The sequence below is a fragment of the Falco cherrug genome, chromosome 4 (genome assembly GCF_023634085.1).
Source record: "Falco cherrug isolate bFalChe1 chromosome 4, bFalChe1.pri, whole genome shotgun sequence".
NCBI classification, from domain to species: Eukaryota; Metazoa; Chordata; class Aves; order Falconiformes; family Falconidae; genus Falco; species Falco cherrug.
The window spans coordinates 38,740,076-38,762,221 of record NC_073700.1 but is presented as its reverse complement, the minus strand read 5'-3'; the positions used below and the strand labels follow the sequence as shown (position 1 = coordinate 38,762,221).

At 45.3% G+C, this 22,146-nt stretch overlaps 1 protein-coding gene across 1 annotated transcript in view; it reads right to left on the bottom strand.

Annotated features, from left to right (window-relative positions):
* Window positions 1-3,372: 3,372 nt before the first annotated feature.
* The window catches only part of ADCY9 (adenylate cyclase 9), a 102,292-nt gene continuing 83,518 nt past the window's right edge, over window positions 3,373-22,146 (bottom strand). Inside the window, exons 8-10 of the mRNA XM_055706628.1 lie at window positions 21,686-21,792; window positions 19,557-19,598; window positions 3,373-13,527 (exon numbers count right to left, since the gene is read on the bottom strand). Coding sequence (XP_055562603.1) covers window positions 12,336-13,527; window positions 19,557-19,598; window positions 21,686-21,792 — 1,341 coding nt within the window. The 3' untranslated portion in view covers window positions 3,373-12,335. The remainder of the gene's footprint in view (window positions 13,528-19,556; window positions 19,599-21,685; window positions 21,793-22,146) is intronic.

Here is a 22,146-nt window from a genome sequence, read left to right as displayed (position 1 = left end):
AGTGAATCTCCTCGGGCGAAGCTCCTGGCTCTGGCTCTGCCCTGCCAGCCCCAGCCTCTCGCCGGCCCAGCAGCGGGTGGCCTGGAGCCTCCCACCAGTGTTTCTCCCCTTTGGACACATCCAAAGGGTTTCCATGCTGGTTTTTTGCTTTTAACAAATCATTCCTAAGACCGTGTCCTCCTGCCACATGTTTTACCAGTTCGTTTCCAGTCTCCCAGCTCAAACACAGCCTTCCAAAAATGACATTTCACCTCCAGCATGTGCCCCCAGCGTTAAAGCCCGGTCCCTCCGCAGGCAGAGCCGGGCTCTCCCCGAAGGCTCCTGCTCGCAGGCGCCTCGTGCCAAGCCTACCATGGGCGCTCGTCTTAAAGTGTCGAGTACAAAGCATATGCAGGACAGATGGATATGAGGTTTATAAGATAATTAAGCATGTTAATGAAGTTCATTTGCATCTAGCTCTTAAATTCCCATAAACTCCGCAAAGCTGTGAAATGAGAATTGCCGCTTGACACCAGAAAGGAACAAAAATTTAGTTACCAAAAGCAAAACACTGATTAACAAGTGAGAACAAAAGCCGGCTGCGGCCTGGCCGAGCGCAGCCCCGCAGGTCCCTGCGCCCCCAAGTGTGGTGGCAAAGTGGCCGCATGATGCCAGATGCCACCAACGGGTCCCTCTGTGGCCGCGGGAACTGAACCCAAATTGTCTGTGGGCCTTGGCTGGACCGGAGCGTTATGAAACCACGGAGAACAGGGGGGAATGGAAAGATTGTTTCCAGGAAAGATTTGGCCCCAGAGATGGAGGAAAAGCTTTTTGAGTGAAAACGAACACGTGGAGGTTTGAGCAGCCGCGCTGCCCCGTCTGTGGGCCACCATCGGCAGGGTCCTTCAGTGAGGCCTCGGTGATGGCGCAGCAGCACAAGGCGGGTGGGCATCCCCAGGAGCTGAGCCGCCCCAGGAAGCCAGGGGAGCGGCTGCAGCTTGGGGATCTCTGGGGAACCCCCGAAGGATACCCCAAGGAAGCTGGGGCAGGAGCTGGCAGATCTGCTCCACACCCGGCTGCCACCGCACAGGAGCTGGAGGGTGCCCGGGTCCCCTGCACCCACCGAGCCCGGGCCAGTGGTCACCCTCAGCTCCTCATCTCCCAGAGAGAAGCTGAAAAATCATCTCTGGCAACCAGGGGAGGGCACAAGCCGGGCAGTTCCCAGCCACCCACGCCTCGGGAGGGTGAGATGGCTCTGGGTGCTACGTGCCCCAGGGCCAGGTGGGCATTTGCATCTCTTGATCACCCCAGAGGGCTCCTCCGAAGCAGTGGCCCCAAAAGCCACCCAGCCAGGCAGCGTACCCTCCTGGCACCTCCACACCGCAGCCATACCCCGGCGTGAGTTAAAGCTTAACCGCCCCGGCACCCGGGGCAATCCCGAAACACCAGGAAGGCAGAAACCAGCGGCTCCCACAGAGCTCCCCGCCGTGCCAGAGGCGCTGACCCCTGGCAGCACCTGCAGTGGGAGATGCCACAGCCTCCGCATCCACCCCGCTGTCCCCTGCTGTCCCGTGCAGCCGAGGACACCGAGCGGCTGCCTCCAGCCAGACACAGCTGGGCCTTTTAGGAACCGCTGTGAGACGTGGCCCTGAAGGGTCTTCAGGCTCTTCTTGTACCCAACGTCCCCACGCAAACTAAACCAACAGAGGGTGCATCTGGCAACGCATCTGACATCGGTGCACGATGTGCTCTTGACCATGAACTAAAGCACCCGGAGAGAAGAAACTTTTAACGTGGCGTTACCTGGGGAGAAGACAACACGGAACTGAAAAGGAAAACGGGAAGACTGCATTTATTTGAAATGCATTGATAAGATTTATTAAAAAATATCCCTTGGCAGTTGACAGTCACTACGATCTACAATAGGAACCCGACTGGATAACATTGGAACAGTTTTCGCCTACAACAGGAGGCGAACACCCAGGAACACTCGAGCATGGCTTACACACACCTTTTGGCATTAAAAACCTTGGGTTGGCATCGAGGAACATGGTGCAACCGCTGGCTGCAGAACCAGTCACACCACACATGCGTTACACGTGCTCTGATACTTACCTTGTCTTTGGGGAGGGAAAAAAATTAAAATATGTAAAATTCAGGGAAAACAATAAATCAGCAGCCTTGGGGCCAGACTGCACCTCTCCAGGACTGCAGGAGGACAAAGCTCTTGGTCTGCTGCAGCCTCAGGGAGCACAGGGGAAAGGGGAGCTCGGACGTCTGGCTGGACTTATCCAAAAGCTGACGCCACACGGCCCCGGTGTTGGCACGTGGGAAGAGAAGGGGCCGGTGCTGCAGGACACGCTGGCGGCCGGTCTCTGGCCATGAGCGGGCAGAAGGAGCAGAGCACCGGGGCATGGATCCAGAGGAAACCTTAAAATGCTCCAGGTCAAACCCTGACTTTGCAAGGGCTCACGGCTTCTGAAGGGGTTTGGGTTTTTCCCCAGTGAAACCCCACGAACATACAGCGGGATGATGCTGAAGAGAGACCCTGAGAGAGGCGGGGGGAGGGAGGGAGGCGAGAGACAGACAGACAGACAGAGACGGGTTTTGCTGCCGAGCCCCCTGCAGCAGTCCCACACCTGCAGCTCTTTCAGCCGGACAGATTCAGATTTCGAAAGCATGAAGGCACCTCTTCGCAGGCAGCCGCTCCTGCTCAGCCATCTCGTTTTCTGCGGACTCCTACTCCAGAATAACAATGCCTCACTCCACCTTCCAAGTGGATTAAGACTATCTGAACAAGGCACTGGTATTCCAGAATAAACCGTCAATGTTGTCTGCTAAAGAAAAACACAACTATTTAAAATTCATCCCTGGTTTTGGCCAAAGCAAGCTCCCTGTGTGGAAAAGCTCTCTGCTGAGACCTCTGGCCACAGCCAGCAGTGACAATACAATGGCTCCAGAGGTGTTGCCACCTTCCCAAAGCTTTAGAGCAGTATTAAAATGAAAAATTCAGAAGGAGTCATCTTCTCAGCTGGCCACAGGAACACGAAGGTCATTTACCGCCAGCCAACACATGAGAGTGCAGCGGGTCTATGGGACAAATTCCTTCCGCATTTAACATGCCTTCCAAATATGCACCTCATCAAAAATTAACTCGGTGGTTTCGTGATTTATCAAAGAAACATTGTAAAGAGCCAGATCCAAAACAAAGGGCTGAAAAAATTTCTGTTCCAAACTATTATTCTTCAAGACAATGTGCAAATGGCACAGGGGTGCATCTGAAGTCGTGCTGGAGCAAAAATAAAAAAGCAAACCAATTTTAAGTTGACATAGTGTATTGTGAATTACTTTCTCAGCTTTTCTACATCTAAGATAGCGTGAAATGATCTGCCATACAGTAAAACAGTTTAATATACAATTGATTACAGAGCCGTAGTAGCGAGTCAGAGATAATACGCGTTTTATCTATATACATATATAGCTTAATATTTCACAGATACAACTTTTTTCCATTTCGGATTTGTCAACGAAGCATAGGCAGAATATTTACAGTGAAGCCGCTGCGAGGAAGCGCCGTCCCCCAGCAAAGCCCCCAGCAGAAGCTGCCAGCTTCCCCCAGCGGCGTGTAAACAGCCCGGGTCTCTCTCTTTTGGCAAGAAGGGAGGGGAGCAGGGAGGGAGCGCAGGCTTTGCCGGGCTGGGAAGGGGAAGGAAAGAGAGATGATGAAGAAACAATTTCCAGCTAACCTGGGGACTTCAAAATACCTCCATTTGCCTTTTTGTTTTTTCTTTTTTTTTTCTTTCTAACTGGAAACTGTTCTCAATTCATGTTTCAACTCGTGATTCACTAACGTTTCGATCGCGTTCTCAATTAACGCTTTCTATACCATCTCCGTATGTGCTTATGCCAGGACAGGCAGTGCTGAAGTCTTGGGTAATACTGTCGAGGCAGCTTCTAACGAAAGCATGGGATGGTTGGGAGCCTGCTCCGGCTCCCGGGTCTGCGCCGCCGCCCAGCCGACAGCCGCTTGGGAACCAAAGCCGACCCCGGCTTGAGCTTCTCCCATAAAAAAAATAACTTCTCGCAGCGTGTTTGTGATCGGGTGCCGCAGCCCCGGGTGCACAGTGGCTGCTTACACCGGCACACGTGTAGGCGTAACACTGTATGAACCCGGGCTGGAGACACCCAACCCCAACCCCAGCAGCCCCAGCCCCAGCAGTCAGACGGCAGCGCCTCGGGTTGTAGCGCAGGGGGTTCAATAACCAGCTGAAATTTGCTCACTTGAAAACGTGAAACAAAACCAAGAGGCCGGCAGGGAAGACTTATTTAGCCAGGCAGCCGGCTGCCGCTGGGCTGACCGTGGGCCAGCCCCACCGAGCAGGGCAGCGGGACGCTGTCCCCAGAGCAGAGCCCCCCAGACCTCGGCCACCTCGCCCGCTGCACGGGCGGCTCAGCAGCCCGCCGCTGCCCAGGCACTGCTCTGGGACTGACACGGCAGCTCTTCAGCTCCAGGGGCACGTCCAGCTCCTTCCCAACTCACCCAGCTTGCCAGTCATCTACATCCCTGCCCTCTCCATCCCAGTCCCACAGGAGCAAAAGACGCTGCGGGCAGGGAAAGGAGGAATCCAGCCCCTGCCGCCAGCAAAGATCACGTTTTACACTAAGTTAAAAATACTGTTTCATGGGGAGAGGGAGCTTTTCAGAGTGATACAATATATAAAGCCATCACACCAGCTCTAGGGGAGCGCGGTGACGTTCCTGAGAGCACGAGGGGGGAGCCTGTCTACCTGTTCCCGGGTAACTGGGTGAGGGTGGCCAAGGTCCTTCTCATCTTTGGCTGCTGCCGCCGCCTCCTCGCAAACAGGAGGCACCTGCCATCGAGCAGAAGAAATTCCCAAATACTCAGCGCAAACCTGAAACCGTGTTTTGTCTCTCAGCAGATGTTTGGAGTTGTTAAGGCTCTTGGCTTTTAAAGAGTTTATTACTTTGGAAGTTTAAAGCTGTACTCGCAGTAGGGTATAACAAGCCTCTCTCTTGGCATATATGTGTCTCTGTATTTATCTCCCTCTCTCAACATGGTCTCTGAAAACGAGAAGAAATTAAACTGGGGAGAGGGTTACTCTGGCAACTGTGGACTCCTGAGCTACTGCCCGTGAAGAGAAATGCCTGATGGTGCCAGCGGGACAGTGCCGGTACCCGCACACTGGCCAAACACCAGTTCAGGCAGCGACGCAGAACAGAGCACTGCACCATGGCAAACCCCCTCCTTCAGACAATTCCTAGGGTCAATAGCAAGATGGGAGCTATACAACTATTATCAGAAATAAACCACAAATGAAGCCCTGGTCTCACTCAAATAAAGGCAAAAAGTTTCAAAGATGCTAAAGAGGCATTTTCCCTCTGGATGCACCCGCAGATGTACCACACCTGCATTTTTTCCTGCCCTGAGCTTAAATCTTTCAACAAGGCATCGATACAAACAGCCTTTCAAGTGCGAACTAATATTCAGCCAATGCATTAAGTCAGAAACAAGCAAAGATATCAGTGACTAAGGGAGGAAAAGAAGGAAAAACTCAAAAAAGTCACTTTGTTTTGACTCATCCGAAGGAGGATTTGAGAATCGATGCTCAAATCAGGGACGTGCAAGCAGCAGCCACCCGCTGGGACGCTGGGCTCTGACTGGCCCTGCAGCGGGCGAGGTGCATCGCCAGATGACAGATTGCTTAAAGCACCACTGGTTAGAGCTGAAACTTAAAATTTTAGTAACTGTTCCCAGCCACGACCTTCTCTGCAGTTCTTCAGATTCAGAGAATGCTCCAACTTCTGGACATTAAAAAACGTGTTGTTGCAGTGAGCCAGAAAACAAGGGCAGAACAGAACGAGCCACGTAAAGGCTAAGATGCAAGGAGCTGACAGCAGCCTCGGGGCCTCTCCAGAAGTGTAATACATGAACTACTACTTCCTCGACAGCAATTTCCAACTTGGAGACATGCATGCGGAACAGCTGCTAAAAAGGATGTTAAAACTATTGTATCTGGAGCAGCGTGCATGCAAACACCGCGTGCCTGCCTCCTGCTCCTCTCCAGCCTTGGACTGGGAGGCTTGGTTAGGTGAGCAAATGTTTAGCAGCTACAATAAGGGACCGGGGAAAAAAGCTTTAAATATCTTTACCGATCTATTTTTTCCAAACAAACCTTCTTTCTCAAAAGCTAACATTGATCTCGAAGGCAAGGAGCAATTATTTCTGCACACACTGTACAGCCCGTTGCTTATCTGGGCTGAAGACAGGTTTAGTTTGCCAATAAAGACTTGAAAAAGGTTTTATACAGAACACTTGCGTTACTCGTTTTTTCTACCAGAGCTTTACCCGGTGTCTATGAAGCACCTCAAAACTCCTCCCCATGGCACCACTCTAACTGAGCTGCTGTTAAGACAAAATGTATTTCACCCCTATTTTATTTTCTACTTGAACCTCTTTAGTCTGATGCTTGATTTCAAATGAACTCTGACAAATGCAGTAAGCTCCTGGTGCCCCATTTTCAGTGACGACACTCCTTCTCATCGCTCTGGACAGAGTTCAGAGGGTGGCGTTAAAGCAGATTTAAAAAAAAACAACCAACCAAGCAAGCCTACCTCAAGGCTCCCTGATCCCAGAATCCTGATCCCTGATCACAGAAAACCTGCACTGCTCAGCCTGCTGGGAAGCCAGGGCTCTGCTCCACACCGACAAACCTTCCCCCACAGCAGCCCAGCAAAGCCATCACACCTGGAAATTAAAGATCAGCCTTGTTTCGCATTCACCTTCTTTTCTCACTGATTTCAGACCTGGAAGCATGTGTTACTGTACCGAGCATCCCCCATGCCGTGTCCATCTGCCGCGCCAGCCAAACCCCATCATTACGCTGCATCCCGCACCGCCCGTGCTGCCTTTCTGCAGACCGCGCTCTTCCAGCTCGCCTGCCTCCTTCCCATTTTTGGTACATTTTAGCAGAAAACTGTCTAGGTTCCACAGCTCGACTGAAAAAAAATCTTCAGACCACTGAAGTGCCCAAACTAGATCCTGGACAGCTACAGCGTCTGCAGGAATTCTGTGTTGGTTACGATTTCCAAGGATTTTGCAGGCCCTTGCGGAGTCCCGCCGGCACTGCCTGCAGAGGACAGCCTCAGCGACCGCAAGCAGCAATGCCAGTTTCCCCCCCTTAAATGCTGCTCCCCTAGAAATCAAAACAAGGACTGCTACAGCCTGTATAGAGAACTCAAAAGGAAAAAAACCACTGGAATGAATGACTTTCCTGCCGAAATCGATGTTCCACACCCAGCTAGCCAAGGCTCAGGATTACTCTGAGACCCCACGCGGGTTTTCACAGCTGCCTGGGCATCGAGATGGAAGCACCGCAGCTCTGGGGGATCCCCGCACCTCTACCTTGGCTGTTTTTCTTTCCACATGAAAATCATTCTGCATTTACAGTCACACCACATCTGTGACATTTTCAGCAATTGGGAAAGTCACGTCAATAAATAATTATTGCGTTTTTAGCAGTTTTGTAATATAACTAAAACAGGACTTAATGCTGCTTCAGCAAATCCCAGAGCTGACAGCAAACACTTGATTTTATTTCTTACCCTCTTCTGCTTTTGCACACTTAGAAAAGTGGGAAAAAAGTTTTATTACCCGCTTTTGGCGTGATGAAGAATGTGTTTTTTCACAGAATTCATAGTTTAACTGTTGGGATGTGCCTGCTGCTCTTCTGTGTTTTCTGTCAAGCAGCTGAACACCACCACAGGGAGAAAGCTGCAGCCGTGACCGGACAAACGGACCAAGAGAGCAAAGCAAACGGGCTCTTGCCCTTTGTATTAGGAAACAGAGGCAAACAGCAGCAAAAGCCACATCTGAAGCCATGACCTGGCAGCAGCAGAGCTCAGCCGCCGCTGTGCAATGCGGAAGACACAGTTTCGCAAAGGTGAGGAACAAGGAGGCAAGAACCACCCGCGCATCCCATCCAGACCGAGCAAACACCACCACAGCAGGGAAGAAGGGAGAAAACAGACACGGTCTTTAAATTTGGCAAAAGAACCCAACACAAGCTGCACAGTTAAACAGCCGATCGCATTATACCCAACCTCAGGTGCTCCCAGCCTCTTGTGAAGTTGCAAAATAAAGACATGAAGTTATTAACTGCTCCCTGGCAACATGTTTTTTTTGCTGTATTCAGAATTGAAGTTTTAGAAACAGGTTAGACTTAGCAATTTTAAAATGCTAGATACTCTAAAAGCTTGGCTCTTTCATCAAGAATAAGCTCTTCTTTAGCTAAAAGCTAGCATGGGTACAGTGTTTGGTTTATAGCTCCTTTCATTTTCGCTCCAGGCGCCTCCTTTCTGTGTTTTAGCCCTGAAGTAAGAGTATGCAAATACTTATTTTTTTGTAAAGCCCTTGGGAGTCCATCCTCTCCCCCCCCTCATTTTGTCACGTTGAAACCCTCCTGCGCTCTGTATTAGGACACAGCAGGAGCTGCAGTCGGGCAGTGGCACCATCCCGCCCTGCTCACAGCACTCGTGTCACCTCCAGCAAATGGCCCCAAATCCTGGGACACAATAGGCAAATCTGTTCTTCTCAAAATCATAAACGCCCTAAGTCAGTCGACGGGAATGCCATATAACTTGTTTCTGAATGAGAAATCTGTCTCACAGAAGTCACTGGGAGAAAAATAAGCATTTTGGTGTGTTCACAGAAAATTAAGATCACACTGCAGAAAATATTCAGCATATTCCTCATTACTCTATGCCCTAGAGCAGCTCTCGCAAGTGAACCATGGCAGAAGGCCACAGGGGACTAGCAAAAATATTCAGCAATCTTCCCACCCTCCCTACCCCCCGGATGATTTTTAAATCACCACCATTAAAACACCCTAAAAATAGGAAGCGCAGCAATGCGCTGACTATTCTTGCAGAATACACTTCCAGGTACCTGGCCAGCTCCTCAGCTCTTACACCGTGTTCCAACTGTGCTGGCACTAACAGAACAAGCACAAAAGATATTCTGATGAAATGAACTTTGATCACGGCCTCCCACAACCGCACACGTGTCACGGCTGCAGAGAGGAATGCAGAACCGCACAACGCCATTAAACACGCCTCCGGAGTAATTTTTGCAAGTATTGGGACATCTTTTCAAAGGTGTAAAGGGAAGGTGTAAAGGTTGAGCTCCCACTGTTTTACAACAGAAAACAGGTCTCTCCTTCCTCTTGTACCTGGGAAAATCTCACTCTCCAGAGCACAGGCTGAGAGCTTAGCTTCTTCATTTCGTTACTACGCTGCGTTAAAGAAAAGATTTAAAACCTCCAAAAGGAGACCTGCAGTCCCAGCTGCTGAACGCTTGCTGCTGTCCCGGAGGCAATAAGCAAACAGGGGTACCACTACTTACTCAACTGTTCATGACTCTTTTTCCCAGCTTCAGAGTTAAGGCAGAGGAACATCGCCGGCAATTCCCAGAGCAGACAACAGCCCTTGATTTCAGAGTCCACTAATACTTCTGTCCTCAGTCATTTCATTTGCTTAGTGCCAGCAAAAAAGAGGCCCTGTTTTTTTGTTGGGTTTTTTTTTTTTTTTTTTTTTTTTTGGTATTCTAATGTTATCATAAAACCAACAGTGCTCCCACAGCACCGTACCGCGACAGCATGGGAGCGTTATTTACTTTATAGGCTGGAGGATGAGGCTTTTGTATTCTGCAGTGCATTGCTTGAATAATGAGAAGGAAGGCGCGCTGGGTCTGGGGCCCTACTCCAGCACCTTCCCCTCCCAGGTTTAACCACAGGGTGCAAACCTCTCACTGGATGCAGGGCTGTTGGTGGAGGTTTAGTTATTGTGCAGCGTCTCACGTGAGAGAGAAGCCGGCGCGTCTTGACTGCAACTCTGCCATTGCAAACAGCTGATCAATGAGACAGAAATGCTGGATTGAGTTGTCTATAACATCGGGAGAAAGAAGTGAGAGGGAGAACCACTTTGAGACACTAATATAACACTAGAAGGCATGTAAACAATTCTGGACCACCTTAAATCCTCTATTGTAAGAAAAGGAATACTGACACATACTTAACTGAAACGAGAACCCTACGAATGGTTTCAAGAATACATTCTTCAGATGCAAGAGGTATTTGCAGAATTATACTACCTGAAAGTTGGACGTGCAACCCACTACGGGCAGGGGGGCAGAAGGGGGTCTAGTTTTAATCTGTGGAGAAGGAAAGCTGCTGTCAAACTGCACACTAATAAAAACCTTCTATTGTTGCTAGCCAGGAACAGCCCCCAAACAGGCTACAGCACCTGCGGCAGAAGGGTACGGGGATGAGCATCCCCTGGGGTTTTTGTGTGCTGGCAGATCGAGCAAGTAAGATTAATTTTTAATAGCTTTCCTATCAAACACAATTTAGACATGCATAAACAGCAGCTTTTGTGAGAACAGAGTGCAGAGTCTTGTTTAACTAACCGAGATCCAGAAATCTCACAGATTTGCACTTGACAAAGGCTTCAAGGGCTCCATGCTGACCGTGGAGTGTAGACGGATCTTGAACAGCTGAATAGGAACTTCACAACGTATATATTTGTTATCAAACTCCAAAAATCACATAGGGATGAAAAAGAAGTATCAATATATTCTGCCTTGAGTTCAGGTGGAAAGAAAGAATTCAAACCCACACCAATACGCAGACAGCACAGCACTGCATTTCACCAGCTCTCCCCCAGCTAATGAACTTATTTTGGGCATAAAAATTCTTTCACTTTATTTGGTGTCACGAAGTGTTAGCTGGACTGGAATAATTGAATAATCAATATTATGCAAAGGGGGGCATCAAATCTAAGTGAAGGAGGTGATGGAAGCATGCAGAGGGCAAACTGGTATCGCCTAAGGCCCCCGTCCTGCAGTTCCCTCTGTGCAAGCAGGTTCCTGCTCTCCCGGCAGGGCTCCGGTCCCAGGGACCTGCAGAGTCATCTGCAGGACCGGGAAATTATTGTGCTTCTCAGCTCACTAGAAAGGACTGTTTTCCCTGTTCCTGCTTTCAGTGGCACACAGGGAGCATGCTGTTCTATTCCCTGCTGCAAAAGCACAGTGTAGGGGGGAAAAATCCTGAAAAATATTGTGCAGCACCATTGATTCAGTACAGAGGGAAGCTGGGATACTCAACTGTGTTTGGTGGCTTCGGAAGTTTCACCAGCTTTGAAACAAATATTGCCTAGGTAACATCCTCACAGTGGTTGGTAGTTCAAAGAGGCTGAAACACCATCTTATTATTTGTATTAAAACAATTAACAATTCGTCTCTCCTGATCCCTTCCGCACACAAAACCCCCCAAACAAAATAAAACCAGGAATAAAATAAATAAATAAATAAAGGCATTCCCAAAACATTTATTTCGCTTCTCTCTCTCTCTCTCTCAAATCAGACCAGCTTAGAAATACCAACTTCACCTACCTTCGCAAATTCAGCTAGCGTTCGGAGTAACATGAAACTGCTTTAGACTTGTAAGACCTGAATTTTAACACTCTCGTGGTCGCTCGTCTGCTTCTGGAAACCTGTCCTGAGAGCTGGTGATGTCCGAACCCTTATTCCATTCCCACATATCAGTAACTCATTGGCTATATGGAAAAGAAGTGTATCCAAAGCACACAATGGCACATTAAGGTTGAAGAAAGCATTGGTAAAGGAGAATAAAACTACAGCAGTTGTTCAGCCTACTCTAACTAAATGTTGAGCCACTGCAGAACTCCTCCAGCCCAACACAGAGTCAAATCGTGTCACCCCCTTGCCAAGACATTCTCTCGTGGTACGTTACTGGCACTTTATGTCAGTCTCATATGGTAGATACATGCACATTTGTCTGTGTGTTTACATACAAAAGGTCTGATAACAGTAAAACATTGTTCAGAGAGATATAAAAAACCCAAGGAGTTGCATTAGCCAAAAAAAGTGTTTTGTGAGAAACAACAATAAAAATGATATAACCACAGCTTTTCTTTTCTTAAAATTAGATAAATACCCAAAGCTATGATTTCACTTGGGGCCTCTGTACCTTGACAGGGAGTCCAATGGAGTATATCTGAAGGCACTTAATATCCTCTACTCAGCTGTAAGATGGTTGCACAGGGAGCTGGGGAGCTTGGGATGTGATTTGGGGCATGGAGGAGAGAGATGGATGAAAACAAGCCCTGAGGAGCTGTGATCCACACAGCACCAGGCGCTGAAATGAAAACAAACGTACAACCCAGGTGTTGAGAAGGTCTCTCTTGAAAAAGAAAACTGCCAATTGCAAATGTCTTTGTGTTTCTATTGACAGAGCACTTCATGCAACTCTGACAGTGCATCATACACTCTTAGAGATATTTAGCTTTGTCAGTTCATTGACCTCCTCAGTTCCCGCTTCCTCACAGTCAGTCTTCTCCACAGTTTTGCCAAACCTGCACCTCTCCTCTGCTTTCACCGCATCTTTCTGGAGCTTCTTGGCGGAAGGAAGGATGTCCTCAGCTTCCGAGTTATCTGTGCCGTGGGCTACCTTATCAGAATTCTGTACAGAAGGCACCAGGTTGGCAATCTCATCTGTCGGAGATCGCCCAATGCTGCCATCCACTTGAACCCGAATGTCTGGAGATATAGACAACTGGTGATGTGGCACGATCCCATTGTCCATGCACTTTGGGTAAAGGTAGGTCTTCATCTGACCTTTCCCCTTCACATTGACTGTCCCCCTATAGTCAAAGTCATACCCCATCTTGTTTAGGATGCGGTAGCTCTCCTCACTCACCTGTATGCGACACTCGACGCCAGTGGTGTCCATCCTGCTAGCAATGTTCACAGTGTCACCCCAAATGTCGTACAACAACTTAGTGGTGCCGATGACCCCAGCGGTGAGGGGGCCATGGTTAAAGCCAATCCGAAGTTTAAAATTAAACCACAGCATGTTGTTGTTGAAGTCATCCACCACGCGCATCATTTCTTTGGCAAATTCGAAAAGGGTCTGCAGATGTCCATGGGGATGGTTGCTGTCCTGACACTGCGAGGTGTTCAGTCCTGAAGCGGCCATGTAGGTTGCCCCAATCGTTTTGATTTTTTCAATGCTGCTGTAATGTGGTTTGCTCAGCAGCTCGTCAAAATCCCCGATCAGTTCGTTCAGGACTCTGTAGCACTCTTTGCCTCCTTCGTAGTTCTCCTCATAGAACTCACTGAAGTTCACGATACTTGCAAAGATCACTCCGCCGCTGTCATGGTTTTTGGAATAGCTCTGGGAAACCTTCAGCTGCTCAGCCACATGGTACGGAATAATATTCCTCAGCAACCAGTCAGCCTGATCCCTCATGCTCTGAATTTTGGTGCGATGAAGATCAGCCTCCACATCTCCATGGTAGTGGAGACGGTAACTAACCTCAAACTCTCGGTTCAGAAACCACACCAGGAGAAGCAGAAGGAAGGAAACCAGAATCACCTCCTGACCGATCAGGTCTGCTGGCCTCTTCGTGTCGTTTGGCACCGAGCTGTTGCCGCATGGACCCTTTCTGGAGCTGGAAGCAGAAGAAAGGGAAGAACATGAAAGGTGCGTTTAAAACCCACAGAGTTAGGGCACTGCCATTTCTGCTGCACAGTTAGAAATCCTTTGCTGGAAAAAGAAGTGTACCTTATACATTGAATTATAAAATCTGCTTTGATAAATTTATCTGCTGTTAAGCATGCTAGGGAATTAAATTCATTCTTAAACTCACCGAGTACCTCCTTAATGGGATTTCATCAGGTTCAGCAACACAGAAATTGCCCAGCCTTTACGATAGTCCTATTTTAAGGACTTCACCAAGGAAACAGTTATCACTATAAATACATAACTAAAAGCACTACATGTAAATATGTATATAAAAATGCTTAATAATGCCTCTGTATGTGGATATATGTGTGCACATCTATTCTGCATGGCAGGGGCATGTGTAAATTTTGTGGAATTTGTCTTTTTTTTGTATTACCTCCAGTATTCAGAAACATCTGCTTTATACTCCTAACGCCTCTCCCTTGTCTGCTCCTGGCAGACCAGTGACCCTCGCAGTGCGCCTTTACCGTTAACACGTGAAGGTTTTGGAAGAGGGTAACCCTGGGCAAGACACTTCATGGAGAACTGCGTGAAAGTGAAGGATGTGGAGCTCTGGGTTGGCATCTTTTGTACACTAAAACCACTGAAGCTTTTTATGGCAGAGGAAGTTTCTCAAAGTGCCAATATTAAAAAAAAGAAAAAACATTTCATGTCTCGCACAGATTGAGAGTAGTATTTCAAATCCTTTCGACAATTTGTCTGCTGCCTGTGCAGATTACGAAGCAGTGATGGAGCATGCTTCCAGTGCCAAACCGCCCATAACGAGAAGACATCTGCAGGCTATGATCTCAACTTTCCAAAGAGATGGAAAGGCACAAATTTAATCTGAGAAGACACCACCTATGCAATCCTAAAAACTAAGTCTAAACCCAGACAGATTGACATGCAGTGATTTCTGGAGTCGCTTAACTGCAATTTTTTCTATAAAATCATGCCAAAGCTGAAGATTTGATAATGCTGAAATGGATCAAGTTAAGAGATGGTTTGATAAGGGAAAGCATCCTACCAACCTTTCTCCTTGCAAAAAACAAAAGGCAACCCCTATCTTGGTGTCTCCTCTGTATTTCTCTCATGAAGGTAGGAGATTAAAACTCAAAGTGCAACTGTAGCAACAGCTAAAGAAAAGAAGGCTGTTTCTGTAACATGTGAAAACGTTTCTAAGTTCAGCTTGTTTCTTTACCTCCACGGGGGATATGCTTCCACTCCTAAAACTGAATCAGACATTTCAGCAACTGAGCTATATTACAGACCCAGCTTCTTTTTCTAAATGTTCATCCTCAAATATCTGATCGACAGAAAAGCATGAAAGCATGATGAAGCAAAACCAAAGCACAGTTGTGAAACAGATGAATGTGCACAATCTCTGAAAACATTTGTACATGCTATGGCCTTTGTTTGTATCTATTAGCTTTTATCAGAGTAAGCCTATAGGAGAAAAAGTTTCCAGTAAGTAAAATATTTACAATTAGAGAGCTTACAGGTTGAATTTCAGATTAAAGATAAGCCCACACATTATGCTGGAAATTACTCCTTTTGTTTTCAGCCATAAATATACTTCTCCCAGAGAAGTGAAGGTATATTCATTTTATTGGTTTGATATTAAGAAAAAAACACGAGGGAGGAGTGAAAGGAGGAGATTACTCCCAACTCACAGAATAGCTTCCTGCTATCAGGTTCCTGTAATTGCTGGTGCATTGCTGTACTAAGACTCCTTCTTTTCGCCCTTACAACTACTTTTCTCAACAGAACCTCTGTTATGAACCTATGCCATTTTCTCCCCAGAAAGGCAAGTCAGAGGCTAAGAGAAAGGCCCAAGTTACTAACGACTAGCATGGTAACAACCCTGAAATACAATCCTTGCTCCTGTTTTGCAGGTGGCAAAATATCCTCCCCATTTGATAGGCTTATAAAACAAACCAGAGGGAGGATAAGGAAGAGAAAAGATCTTAGAAAACAAGTAAGGCTGGAGAAGATGAGGAATGACTCTCAGTTAAGGAGTACGATTCAGGTTCTTCTCAGAATAGTTCATTATTGTCTGTATCTTATGGGAAGAGATCTGCTAGATCTGAGCAATGACATGTTATCCTTTGAGAGTACGAGTTTGATCCAGGTAATCTGCTCTAACATCAAACGTCCCTGCCACAGGGATTTATTTAAGTTATTAAAGGCTTTTTATTTAAAGTTTATTGTACAAAATACTCCTCAAAGTACTTTAATTCCTCTTAAATGAATGAGGCAAGCCCCACAAATTCTACGTGACAGAAAATAGCTCATGTTGAACGCAAAATATGCCTTTTAAGCAGAAACTGCTGCCTTCCATTCACCACCCTGAAGTACTGGCATCTGCGAGCTCTCAATCATATCCTCAAGTGCTGGCCTGACCTTGTTTCCCACGTGGGCGTACAACCTTAGAGATCTGCATGTGAAACGAGTGACTCACTTGCAAGCTGACCTGATTTCATTAATAAGGTAATGGGTTAGTATCTCAAAAAAAGAAGATGCAGTATCTTTTCCAGAGCAGGCGTTTTTGATCATGATGTGACTGCTATGAGCATTAGTACAAAAAGCCACGATGCCAGCCTGAAGGAGGGAGCAATTACATCTTACTCATTTGGAAATCAAATTTCTGGATGCTGCGGCGACCAGGTTAGAGGACCTACAGGACCATAAATCATCTTAGACAGTCAGTTAGCAGATGACCTGAAGCTACCCTTTAGAATGAAAAGAAGAATGCCTGCCCCCCGCCCCCCCCCCCCCCAACAGAAAGGTTCACACACACCCATATCTTTTTAAGGTCTACTTTTTATGAGGTGCTGCAGCAGAAAACTGATTTTTAAAATCATTCAAATTGAAATCTTCAGCTGACAATGTTCCTTTAACTCAAACTGGTGAAGTGCTTCCTGGCACAGATGCCTAACTATTAACTTGGCATCTTAATCCAGGCTGTGTGTTGAATATGGAACGAGTGAGAGCTCCAGAGATAGAATCTCCTTTGGCTTGATCACAAATCATAAAAGATAATGGCTTTCCACTTATAAAGATTTCTGGAAAGCCATTTTGCTTCTGAGCCAGTAACCTATGCTTGGATTTGGATATCTTGCTATATTTAAAGAGGATGCATGCCTGCTAAATCTTTTAAGAATGCAATGGCGGAACAGCGTGGAAAAGGGGAATCAAACCGCAGCTTTCGATGAAGAACGTACAGTGGGTGCATATAAACCCCCTCTGCCACCAAGTGATTTTAGCATTCCACCTCAAGTGGCCCCCCACTGCTCCTCCTCGAGCAGTCAGGCTGGAAGATGATACACCCTACCTGCTCTGGGGTAAGACATGAACAAAAATGAGAAATATTTCCTGCTTAAAAGACAAAGTTCATGGTCACGTCTCTTTCTGGATGAAGAGCTGGTCTGTCTGGAAAACAAGGCAAATTCCATATTTTGACTTACTGAGCATAGCGTGGACAGTCCAGAGACGAACTCGGTGCTAAGACTTCATTACCAGTGTCTCTCTTCTCATGCAACATTAATAACTATCTCAATTCTTGATCAAGAAAAGGAAATAACCTCATTAAAGGCATGCAAAACAAATAAGTTTGTCTGGCCCTCTTAGAAGACAGGTAAAGCTTTTGCACTGATTGGGGTAAGCAAGGAACCTTATTTATTTAATTGAGAAAGAAACAGCCAAAAAGTTTGTTAGGGTAAGGGAGCTTCAACTTTTTGTTAGTCCATCACCAGGAAAAAGGGGAAATTCTGTTTGCACAGAACTCTAGAAATGTGGTACACGATAACATACCTGAAAAGAACCCTGAAAAGAGAAGCCAAATTCTGTTGCAAATTAATGGTAGAAACAGAATAGGATTAACTCATAATTCTCCCTTTTAATATCCATATCCAACACTTAGAAGAACGGTGTTCAAGTTTCGGCAGCTTCAGATCAGTGGAGGCTGGACTGTTAACAAAGATCAAGCTGGACTGATCCAATTCCAGCATTCAAACAGGGACAGTGACCAAGTAACCTGACGGAACCGCTGACGACACGCAGCAAGGGCAGCGCTACGCAGCATTAACTCATGCACAAGATCCATGCATTTTTTCCCCAGCTGAAGGAGCGACATACACAAATCTAGTACACCTCATCATTAAAAGTTAAAAATGAAGTTTAGAAATGTTTTATGAGCGAGGTATTTCGATCACTGCCTTATTTAGCATTTAACTCGCAAGGCAGGATTTGCAAAGCGGGCAGAGCGCGCTCCATGCCCTTTTGCAATAACAATGTCTGCATGGTTTGGTTTCTTACCCACTCTTACCTTCGCTTGTCATGAGTTAAAAGTTATATGCTATGTTTATGGAAGAAAAATCTTTGCATGCAAACAGTGCTTGATAGCTAATTTTTTGACAGATTTCTAATAAATGATGATGTAGAAAAGTCTCTGAGTGGAAGGCTGGGCTGTCAATTATTTAAGGCAGAATGAATTATTTATTAGTGATTAGCAGCTGGTCAGGAGCCTGCTAAGCTGTTGTCAGTGCTGGGCAAGGCATTTGTCATTCCGAGCAGCACAAGAGATTCGGCGATTTCACAAACTAATAAATCGGTAAGGATCCAAGCTCAGGCTAATCCTAAGACATTACTTCCAGTGATCACCATGCTTTAATATTTTGTTCACTGCCTTTTCAGCAAATTTCCTTCAGTGCTCTAGTTTACCCAAAAATCAAGCCACCTCTATGCTTTTGGCTTTAATTTTCCATCCTGGATTTAGCAAACCGGATTTCTGTTATGAAAATGAAGTTATCTTTCATGAATCAAAACAACACAAAAAGGAAAACCCATGTGAAAAAAACAAACCAACCGAACAAACCACAAAACAACCAAACCCCAAAAAAACCCCCAACGTGGTGGTAAGTGCTAACTTCTTGGTGAATAAGTATCTAACATATACTTAGAAAGCAGAGTTACTATCTCTCTGTGCTTAAAAACCACGTTTTTCTGAATGAACAGCATTCATGTAGATGACATTTTTTAAAAAGTAATTTGTAATTTTGTTCTAATACATACTCTCAGTAAAAGCAACGTGCTCCTGAATACACATTTGTTTAGATGAATTACTGAGTCACATATTCCCAGGGTTATTAGCTCAATCAAGTGCAACACTGCCCCATTATTGCCCCCAAATCTGTAACTAGTAAACACATACTTTTCTAATACCAAAGACCAATAAAATTACTTTTAAAATGGTATTGCAAAACTTGCAATAAAACCGTAAGAAACACAACACTAAAATAATCAGAGTGAATCTTTAAGATGTTTATTTATAAGGGGCTATTAATAATAATCCAGGAAAAGATTTTTGTTTGGTTGTTTAAAAGTCTGGGGGATAAAATTTCACTTGCTCTCAATGCTATGACTCGCTATTCCGCTGAAGCGAGCTCAGGGTGGCAGACAGCGCCCAGGCTGTCATCGCCAGCGTGTCTCCATCCCGGTGAAGGCAGCTGGCTGCACAGCCAGCTTTTTCAGCTGAAGCTCCTCTACCACAGAAAATTCTCACCTGGCCAGCTGTGGACAGCATTCAACTCAGAATATTCCTGAATGGTGCAAATCAACCAAGGAAATCAAATAAATAGCTCATAATGTACAGATAATGCTTTAAAAACTGCTACTACTAGAAAAATAGATGCTGTTTCATATAGCTCCTCCAGCATTCTATTTCCTAGAAATCAAATTTAAAAAGAAAATACATTACACGACTCAGTGGCTGCAGCATCAGCTCTCTGATGATTTTTGGTCATACCCAAGTCCTCTGTAAAGGAAATTACGTACACAAGGAGCTTAAACACAACTTGCTGAAGCAATTTGTTGAGTTCCCAAGTGTGTTAGTGTGGATGCAAATTTTGCTACATATAATTGACTGAAAATGTTTCAATCTCTAACATAAAGATGGTAATTTTATATAAAGCTTACCTAAAGTTCTGTGCCAAATCTAGATGAAAAGTTTCCATGGAGCTGAAACAAAAAAGCATTGATTTCAGAAAGAAAGTTAAAGCAATAAACAAAGCATCCTGCCAGAATTTCAGTTGGCATTTTAAACTTTTCTATTATGTAGACTGCAGGACCAATAATTGCATTGCACGCTTGATCAGCTTCAGACAAACTTTGTTTGAACGTGACTTATCTGCACTTTTTGCCTGGATGAAGCAACCAGTCAGACAGAGATGCAAACACCTCTAAAGGTTAACTGTTGATAATGCAGCCAAGATGTTGCCTGCAACAAGTAATTGTTAAACAATCCAATCTTACCTTGGAAATACGGGAAAGCAATTTCAGAACTCTAAAATGCAGTTATGCCTTCAACTTATCTGATCACACAATACAAAGATTAAAAAAACCCAACCAAACTAAAAAACAAACCCCAACACCCCTCCCAACCCAAACCCCACACAAATATAGAGCCTATTTTTAAAAAATAACATTACAGAAAATAATAAGTAGTTCAAGCAATTTTTGTGTTTACCTGCATTGCAATTTCTCTACCACAACCAAGTATTACAACTCCCAGGATTAGTTACTTTTGGAAAAAGAAGTAAAGAAATCTGCAGAACGGATTTGCCTGTGATGCATATAAAGCTGCAATTACCACTGTGATAAAAAAATATTATCCATACTAATGATAAGAGAGAAACAAAAAAGTTATTTTTAACAAACAAAAAGTTATGGGTCTCACTAATTCAACCTATATTATTTTTGTTCATGATCAACTCTATAAATCACTTTTTCAGATCTGCAGTTCAACAGCTCTATTACTTTAAGTGTTTATTTTTAAAAGGTGAAATAACAACATATTCTGTGATTTTTGTACTTTGTCCATTAACAGTCATTGCAGGTGAAATATGCTATCATTAGCAAAGTTTCTTAAGATAACATTTCTTTAATATTCATACCACCCCTTTAGTAGCCAGCAAAAGCTGATGCAATGAACTGATAAAAAACCAAAGCCTCCATCTCTCTGCTCAGGAACAGCCTTTCCCACTCCCTTAATAAAGTTGAAACGCAGGGAAAATCCCTGGGTTTGTGTCTGGTTTTCTGCACAAAGTCTTAATGAAGAGCTTATGCACAAGCTGATTTAGTAATCACACGTATAATTCGTTCTAGAGTTTTGGGTTTTGAATAAGGAATTAGAAGTTAAAATTATGGCACCAAACCTGATTTTCTTCTGCGACAAAACGCCTTTGTCATGGATGCACAGCGGTCTGGTCAAATGATCGCTCAGGGAATGCCAACCACTACGATATTTTTCCATGCTTTGGCTTGGCTGCCTGCCTTTCTACGAAGATTTTGGTACTACAAATGTATTATATTACCTATTTTAAAAATCTCTGCCATGAACCAACATCTAGTTATGCTGCCCTAGCTCCACACGGACTCCCAGCACGCACGTAGCTTAATGAGCCGCCAAGAACCCCTGCTTGGTGGGAATTATGGAAGAGTAGCCAGGAAGTCAAGAAAAGGCATCGAGGGTTTGCTCTTCACTAACTTCTGTGAAAAACCCAACCTGGGGCCAACTTCTTGGTGAAGCTGGTGGTTGGACAGTGAAAGCATCAGTGTTACAAAGGCAAAAGTCAACGGGTGGAAGGTCAGCTTTCTTACTGGGAGAGGGTCACCTGGTGTGCCTGGAGGAGAGACGGTGTTTAGGATGAGCTGGGCAACTAAAACCGAAGGGGCAAACCAAAGATGAGAAAGGGGAGGTGTCCAGAGGCTAACCATCACTTCCCTCCACTGACGCTAGGAAGAACTGGCATATACTCCTTGCCTGAGCACTCTGCAGACAGACAAAAAAGGGATTTTTCTTTAGTCTAGTATGATCTAGAAAAGTGTTTGTCAACTGACTCCACTTCCAAGTTGTTGGTTTTTTTTCCCCCAAGGAATGACTTTCTTCCTACAATCCTTACAGCCACTTCCAAACTACAGAGTGAAACGTGTTAAGGGGTGACTTTTATTCTCCCTGTCATTTTTTTCATATAAATTAGATCAAGATTAAAACAGTAACACTGAAGATACTTGAAAGGTGGATTAAAAACTAAATAAATACTCACACAAAACGTATCTGCAAACTCTTTTTGGTTTGTTTGGGTTTTTTTTTCAGGTTTTTCACCATATGATTCAGCAGGCCCTCTGAAGAAGGGAGAGGAACCAGAATAATCTAGCATAAGAAGTCCTTGCAAAGTCCACACTATAGTAAGAGTGCCAAAGGCTTTGGTATTTCTTTAGCCACTCAGAAGTGCAAGCTGATTATAAAAATTTTGACAATAGGAAGTGGATGGCTGGAAGGACTCCCTTGACTCTCTTTGCAAGGAAATAGAAGGAGAACGCTGCAAACAAGTTCTCCTAGGGGGAAAATTGGCCTATCAGAGAAAAACTGAGAAGTCTTAAGGTTATCGCACAGAAACTGCATTAATTTGATTCCTCTGGTTACTATCTTGCAGCATCCTCTGAAAAGGCAGGAAAGTGAGAAAGGAAACAGGGTATTATAATCCTATTAAATCTAAGCACTTGC